Source organism: Schistocerca americana, chromosome 7 (assembly GCF_021461395.2).
Source record: "Schistocerca americana isolate TAMUIC-IGC-003095 chromosome 7, iqSchAmer2.1, whole genome shotgun sequence".
NCBI classification, from domain to species: domain Eukaryota; kingdom Metazoa; phylum Arthropoda; class Insecta; order Orthoptera; family Acrididae; genus Schistocerca; species Schistocerca americana.
The window spans coordinates 426,642,069-426,650,746 of NC_060125.1; the positions used below are offsets into that span (position 1 = coordinate 426,642,069).

Below are 8,678 nucleotides of genomic sequence, written 5' to 3' on the forward strand. Positions count from 1 at the left end.
CACGAGCCAATTGATGATGAGCATGCAGAAATGCACATATGGCCACTCTGCTGATTTTTTTTATTTTGGCTTAGAGCATGCGGTGCACATTAGGACTGTTTATAAAATATGGATGTATTGATATTTCCCCCAGAAAATATCGATATATGTCAGTGAAATGTTCTTTCCCAATATGTCGACATCAATATGACAATATTGAGTGCCGATATTTTTATTTTATGTTGAGTTTTCATCATGTCTAGTCTTCCTCTTTGACTGTTTGAAGCAAATATAGGTGGCACAAAAGAAGTAGTCCAATTGTATGGGGGGGGGGGGGGGGTGCTTAGCTGTGTGAATGGAATAACAAGATTTTTTTCTATGTGATGAAATAGCACACCAGTTGCATTAAAAAACAATTTTGAATCCAACTTGTTTGCTATTTTTTCACATCAGCATTCTTTAAAAAACAGTTGCTGAAAATGACGAACAAAAATCTAAATGACAAGATTGGCCTTTGCGGTAGTGGGGACATGTGAGGGGAAATGCTGATGTGATTGGTGCTTGGCACTAATAACAGAAACCGCAACATTTACCTTTACCACACAGTTTAATTTAAGAGTATCATTTCAACATGTAGCCAATGACAGATTAAGAAAATAAGGTATGAGAGGTTACCTGAAATGAAATATTGCATGACAATGCACAATGTACACAGTTGTTAATTAACAACACAACAGTTGACCAAAAAAATATTGTAATACAAGTTTTTATCTGTAAAGAGTCCCATTATTAACCTACAGATTTTCAGATTAAATGTTTTTCTCTCAACTCTTGCTCTAAGGGGTATAGGCAGGCTGTCAGCACATTGATGTACAGAATATCTAATAATAAATCAATACTTAAATATACAGCTATAAAACCGGCAATATATTTGCATTGTGCAGCCGATATTTTTTTAGGCCAATATGTCACAATACCTTTTGTCGATATGTGGAGAGCTGATAATGATGATGTCTAAAATATCGATATATTAGATTCCCAGTACTTTTAAAAATATCAACAGCCCTAGTACCCATACACTCGATTTTTGAACTTTTCTCATTGCATGCAAATGCCACATGATTGTGGAATGATTACACAGTTTATCACATTTACCAGTTCTTGAGTACACTAGTATGGATCATTGTGGATTAATGCACTCACATGATCTTCATCACACCCTAGAAGTCCTCTTGAGCATGGAGAGTCACTAATTCCAAAATGATCCTCCTTAAAATGTGAAAACCAGTTTCTTGCTGTGCTCTGCCCAGTGGCATTATGCCCATACATGGCACAAGTGTTTCTGGCTTCCTACACTGCTGTCACCCTTCTTTTGAGCTCAAGCAAAAGAATATGTCGGAAATGTTCCAATTTCTTCACTTGGGCGTCCATCTTCTAGCGTCCACAGCTCTAGTCACTTTATCTCCAAATGACAGAATAGCAGTATGTAAACTCAAATAGCATCAGTAAACTACAAAGAAAAGATTACAATCAATAAATAAATACAGAGCATCTGGCATACCAACGTGCAGAACAATAACGCTACGAACTTATGCACCAACGTAAAACGCAGGGGCCATCAGACAAGAAGGATTCATACACTCTGTTTTATCATGAATTTCATTTTGTAACATTTTAAAAAATTTTTGAGATATTATGTGAAGAATGCAAGTAGTAATTTTCTTTTCCCATAACAGGTTATTGCAGAAACAGGCCAGTATGAGATAACAAAGAAGACTTTTGATTTTGATCTCTGTACATTGGACCGAAGCACAGTTCGCAAGCTGCAGGAATTCTTTGCCCCCTCCTGACAGCAGCCATTCATGGATGAAGGAGTCTAGTACCTGGAAACACATCATCAGTCAACCATGGCTGCATGTAGTTTCACTATAACATGGGCATCTGTAACACGTACTTAGTATGTGACTGTGGTGATTATACAGTGATGCCAAATAGAATAGAAAAGAGCTGAATAAAAGTGTGTAACTAAGGATGGTTATTCCTGTAGCTGATATTTATCAGCTTTAGTACTGTGTGAATGCCTTTATGTGAGTTTCACAGGAGTTTTGATGTAATTCTCTGCTCCCTGAAGTATTTTTTTGAGTGGTAGCAGTACTGCAAAGCAGTAATTATTGCGTGTGTTCCGATGAAATTAGAGAGTATTTTACCACTCTCTATAAGTTAGGGTTCTGTGGAGCATATGAAAACAGTGCATCAGTCACTGTTATGTGTAACGGTATTCAGTATGTACTGCATCAACAGCACTCTTGAACTGTGGTATCTTTAATCACTGTGATTGCAGCAATCAAATGCATGTAGTACCATATTGCTGTAACTGGTTTTTTAATAGTGCATTCCCCATTTCATCACACTTTTAGCTTTTATATGAAAAATTTGATGACAAGATTGGCAGTACCTGCTAAGGAAGACACCAAGTTGAGGGCATACATTGAAAGTTACAGTATATATCTTGATGAAGATTGCTTTTTTTCTCACCAGACAGCAGAAGTAACAGTGAATTGTTATCAGACTCCTGACAGAGGCAGTTAAGATGCTTCACTCTGTCTGGTGAGAGTGAGTAGTTCGTAAAAAAATGCAGCAGCGTTTGTGTAACAGCATTTTCTTCTTCTGTATGTAATACAGTGTCATTATGGAATGCCACCTGTTAAAAAAGCAATCTCACATTACTTTACATGAATGACATGAGGAACTTGATTAATAATTGTGATTAGACTGCTTTTTATCTTGTTTTTGTTTTCTATTTTGTATCATACACTGTTGTGTTTCAGTTTATGGTAGCGTAACTTTTTATGTGTAATTTGTTGTGTGTTGTCTCTTTCTGTAAAAAAGATAATGGTTGAAAATGTTATTGTTGCAGTTGCAATTTATTGTTTAAAATTTGTTACTATGATTTAACAAGTTTAGTTATGTCACCTTATAATAATGATCTCACATTTTCATTTAGCATGCATCACAATTTTACTGTGTTCACTGGATGTGAGGTGTCCATTTGTAACTGATTCAGATATGTACTTAATAGAAATTTCATTTAAAAACATCAATTTCTCAGGAACCCTATTTAGTATTTACATATTGTTGTTATACAACAAATTTCATTGAATTTTTACAAAAATACACCTACAGTTTACTGCAGCCACCCTTACTTTCATCCCTTCTTCTTCTTCTTCTTCTTCTTCTTCTTCTTCTTGTGGGAGCAGTGCACCTCTGAAAGGAAGTTGCCCAATGTCAACCTGTTCTCTTATATTTCACAAGATTTTTTATTCAGAACTCCCAAAGATTATTGTGATGTCAAATGTTTACTGAGTTTTAAAATCCTTTGGTTTTTTTCCATGCTCCAGTATTCAAACATTTTGAAATAATACTTGTACATTATACAATGAAGATAAATTCCAAGCTAATGTTTGTCATGAAATGTGACATTTTGTTCCCGGATATGTTTCATCATTGTTAATTGTACTGTGTAGTAAATACACCTGTGATAAGTTTTCATTAAAGTGTCCTTGAGTACTGTAAAGCCTACTGGTGATATGATAGGCCTAATAATTGTTAAGAAAATTGTATTATTTGTTGTAACTGTTTAAAACCAGTAAGTGAAAGGAGCATTTTTGATAGTTACAAAAAAGAAAAGAGTATTTCATCTGTGTCCAAAATATTACAGTGTTAATTTCATTGATTACTGGGCTGTAAACACAGTTTCTTCATTGAGTCCAGTCATAACATGGAACATTTATTTGAGCTGTAGTTGGTACACATAAAATGATTCAACAGTTGTGAACAAACATATATGTGTGTCAGAATTTAAAATTGATGTTTCAGACTATAAAAAATTTAATATGTGAAAAATGGAAGCAGTTATTACTTACAGAATAGTTTTCCCTTAAAGCAGAATTTATAATCTTCCACCCTTATTACATTTAACATTTCTTAAAACCTATTGCTTTTTCATGCTGAATACTAACTTTTTGTGTCATTTTTCCACCCTTTTTTTCTCTAATGTGAGTGTAATTGCCCCTCATTCTGATTATAAATTTAGTATAAAGGAAGGAAACCATGCTCCAAAGACATCAGGAAGAGTTTAGTTGTGAATGGAATGTAACTCACTAAGGAAATTGTAAAGGTATACAAATTTACATGAGAGATCAGTTCGTTAATTGAATTAAAAAATGTGTAATGCAATGTAGAATAGTCATTTGATATCCTGCGATTTGAGAAAAATAAGCATACAGAACTGCTTGACTGATGGGGTTACTTGCAGTAAACAGGACATGCTGACAAAAACTGGCAATTGATAGAAAGTTTAAGTATTTATGTTGTGTGTGCTTTTTGTTTAATCTGTTCTGTTTATTCCTGCAGAAAAACAGACATTGAATAAATGATTAAAGTTGTTTCAGCCTTGGCCTTTTATTGAGTGCCTTTGGCACTAATTTGATTGTCTGTAATTTCTTAAATTACAGAGTTTTTTTGTTTACTTGGTATGTGATGCATCTTACACTACTTCAGTGGGTGTCTTTAACATATAATAAACATCCACTGTGCAGTATATAATATAATTTTTCTTGTATTTTTAATTAAGTATGACAGTTACACATAGGGAATGGTTGCAGTGGAACACAGGTTTACAATTAGTGGGTTGTTATACTTTGAGCATTATTACATGTAAAGAATTGCTTCATCTGTTTAGTCACATGACATTAAAATGTTTGAGTCTCAGTCAGGTTTTTTTCATGAAATTATTTTGTCAAATGATGTACTGGTGGCACTGAGAAGAGAAAGTTTCTACTTAAAGAATTTAAAATGTAATATAAAATATGACCAAGATTGAAAAGAGAGAGAAGCCAGTGGAAAAAAAATGCATGTTGTACTTCCCATTTTTCCCTTCTCTCTCTCTCTCTCTCTCTCTCTCTCTCTCTCTCTCTCTCTTTCTGTCTTGTGTCTGATCCCTTCCCGATGATATATGTTGATATGGCACTGATATGCCAGTAAATAACATGATATTAAAAATGCCCAAAAAAAGTACAAAACAAACATTATCTTAGGGAGAAAGTAAATGACTATTAGCCTCATAAACAAAACTGATAACGGAAAGTAAAATGCATAAACTAAATACATCTGTTAACAAAGTACATTTCCTGCTGCACTGCAATAGTGTATATCTTGATCTTAGTTTGTTCCTAATTTTGTAGGGAGACTTGGCTAATTTTTTTAAAACAAAAGACAACTGTGTTCAGTAAGTTACAAATTTTGCAGGCTCTCTGGTGCTCCTTGGGAAACACAGCTGGCTTTTAAACCATGCAAGGTGAAAACAGCAAATCACATATTTAATATTATTCAGACTGTCATCAGAATGTGACAGAGGTGAAATATTTGTGTTGTTTTGCACAGTATATGCTGCAATAAACATTGGTAAGAAGTTGAAACTGTGTGTCAGACTAGTATTTGACCTTGATGCCATCAGTGCACTCCAATTGCCCTCTCCAAGCTGGACTGTGAGGCATCCTCTAACAGTACAGTTGGTAGTTCACTGCCCATAAAAGGCAGATACTTTGCTTTGAATCTTGATATCTCACATAGTTTTAACTTGTCAAAAATACTCCAAATTCTCTGTGCTACAGACACCAAGGTACAGTGTCTTGTTTTTGTATTGTGTCTTATCATAGTGCTCCATAACTTCTTCCTTTATTTCTCCATATTGTGAGTAATGAACTTACACCTACGAAAATGCTCATAGATGTTATAATAGTAATCAGTTGTTGTTCGATGTATGGCTGTTTTCTCTGCCATTCTGGAGCATCTTTTTTGTCTCTTAGATCAGTTTGTAGAATTAATATCAGCCAAAATCTCTTTTGTCACTGATTTAAATCTGAGTCTTAAACCAAATGTAATTAAGTAGATACATCAAGCATAAATTGTATTGTGGATTTACACATGTGTCCAGCAAATTATAAAAAGCGGCAGAAGCAGAACTAAGGCTCACCAGTTACAAGTTAACATGCTTTTGCATGATGCATCATACTGAGAGAATTCAAATTCAAAACACACCTAACATTTATTTCTTAAATTGTTCATTGTTATCGTTCAAAATATCTAACCAAACTTTCTAGATGCAATATCAATCCATTAACATCAGACAAATGAAAGTACATAACAACATTAATGGACCTTAAGCCAGTATACCCAGTATGTTAGAATATTTATTTATATAGTCCCATATTAATGGGCTTATATTGCATTATGAATTTTTTCCCACCGTTTATTTGCATTTATTCAGCTTTTTAATTTGTGTTGTGTGCTAAAATGTTGCAAAATCAGTAAAGGTTTTCTGTTATCTTGATGTAAACAACTGATTTTGCTATGTGAGTATACTGATGTGCAATATGTTAAGTATTTCAAAATAAAATAAATTTTGTTCTCACGGATACCGCATAGCGAATTCAATGTTCAGTGATGAACTCTGTTTAATATGAATAAAATGCAGTATTTTTTAAGAATGTGTTCCATATTATTGTTAGAATAAGAGTTCTTCACAATTACGAGCACTTGTTTTGTATGTGTTGTTATTGTTGTTGTTGGTACCATTGTTGTTGTTATCATCATCATCATAATCATTATCATTTTCATAGCCACCATTATCATTATTGCTATTATTAGTGGCACCATTTTGTTCACACTGAAAACAGTTTATTTATTGGGTACTGAGCTGCTAATTTTATCTCACATGTTCCACATGAGACTGAAATTCAAGATATTTCTTCCAAATATCATTTTTTTCCATTTTAATTAAACAGTGATTAGATGTTTGGGTGGTGGGGGGAGGGTGGAGGGGGAACACACAAAATAAAATCATTTTCTCAAAATGCAGAGAGATGAAGACTGTTCATAACTCACTCAAAGTATTGTGCAGCATTTGTTGAACCATGCTACAGCTGTTAATAGCTTCTGTTCCATTTGTTTCAATTTAATGTTTAGTGTCCGTCTTTTCAACAACCACGCAGAAAAACAGAAGTTTAAGTTAAGAAACTGTTTTAAACTGGGGTTCATTTTTGAAGGCCAGTTTAAATCCTTGAAAGAGTTATTAATTTAATGCATCCAGTCATAAATATACCTGGAAACGACTTGTGTATTGAGTCCTTTCATCGGTGTATTCACATCTTGTAAAACTGATTGCAATTACTTGTACTTAGAGTTTATATTTGTTTCAACAGAATGCACTGATAATATATCAAGTAATGACTGGTTGGAGTTGGTTGGAGAGGTATAAGTGTATCACCATATACACATACATTTCTACTCTTAGCTACACAGTACAACAATGGCTTGTAAATCACAATCACGACATGTAACAAGTTTTTAAAGTGTGTGAAATGCCAAAACACAGTTTATTAGCAAATACCTCTCTTTATTTTTTAGCAGTGTTTGCAAATGATGTAAAGAATGACCGATTTTGGAAATGTATTTGTAATGTATTATTGTAAGTATTAGTTAAATGAGTGTTTCAGTAGGAACTACTTAATATTACTTTTGTGAAAGATTTAATTGTGAAATGGTATTCATTCTCATGTTTCAAGTTTGTGATAGAACACTTGGCCTTTTAATCTCTGATACGAGAAATTTAAAGTGGTACTATTTTACCGAACTGACTATGAAAATAGTACAAATTGTACAGAAAGTTTTGTTCTTTTCGAAAATGGGCATTTGATAATACCATTTTAATAAACCATATTCTTCAAGTATCTTGTTTTATTGCATTTAATGAGCATAATGTAACATTTAGTCAAGTATGAACATGCTGACAAGGGGTTGCCATAAGGTATCCTGGCATTCAGTGTGTTGTATCTAATTACTTCATATTTGCATGTAAGTTCTGGATTTTAAATTTTCCATTCCCATTAAACATTACTCTGTGGTTTATGGACAGAGCATATTAGTTACATCCAAGAAGCTAACTGGCATACATACATGTTGGCAATCCTACAATCGCAATATTACTGCCACAGTGTGCACCAGAATGTGATAACACGGTGTAAGGCAGGAAACATGATGCAGTGTCATCATACTTAATTGCCATAAGGAGAAATAAACTGAAGTTCCAGAATGAGATTTTCACTCTGCAGCGGAGTGTGCGCTGATATGAAACTTCCTGGCAGATTAAAACTGTGTGCCCGACCGAGACTCGAACTCGGGACCTTTGCCTTTCGCGGGCAAGTGCTCTACCATCTGAGCTACCGAAGCATGACTCACGCCCGGTACTCACAGCTTTACTTCTGCCAGTATCTCTTCTCCTACCTTCCAAACTTTACAGAAGCTCTCCTGCGAACCTTGCAGAACTAGCACTCCTCTAATTCACCATCAGTCTTACACCTTCTGGAATTCCCAGAGAGACTACTTATCTTCATGGAGAGTCAGTACTTCAGCTCCAAATTCTGTCAAAGTATATGTAGCTTTTACAAACAATCTGTCTACTAGTACTAGCAAGTCATATATTTGGGAGAAAGGTCGGAACAAATATTTCTGTATGTTCCCAGTTTGATTAAAATTCTACCAAGTTGCATGATGAAATCACCTATGAATGTGCAAAGTTTCTCAGATTGCCTTTGAGGTTCTTGATTGCCCCCCTGAGCATATTTTTTATTAGGAACAGT

The 8,678-nt window shown here is 34.4% G+C and overlaps 1 protein-coding gene across 2 annotated transcripts in view; it reads left to right on the top strand.

Annotated features, from left to right (window-relative positions):
* The window catches only part of LOC124622239 (protein AF-9), a 108,889-nt gene extending 104,460 nt beyond the window's left edge, over positions 1-4,429 (top strand). For both annotated transcript variants that reach the window (XM_047147892.1, XM_047147893.1), the window contains one exon: positions 1,716-4,429. In XM_047147892.1, the coding sequence (XP_047003848.1) occupies positions 1,716-1,829 (114 nt within the window). In that variant the 3' untranslated portion in view covers positions 1,830-4,429. The remainder of the gene's footprint in view (positions 1-1,715) is intronic.
* The last annotated feature ends 4,249 nt before the right edge of the window (positions 4,430-8,678 follow it).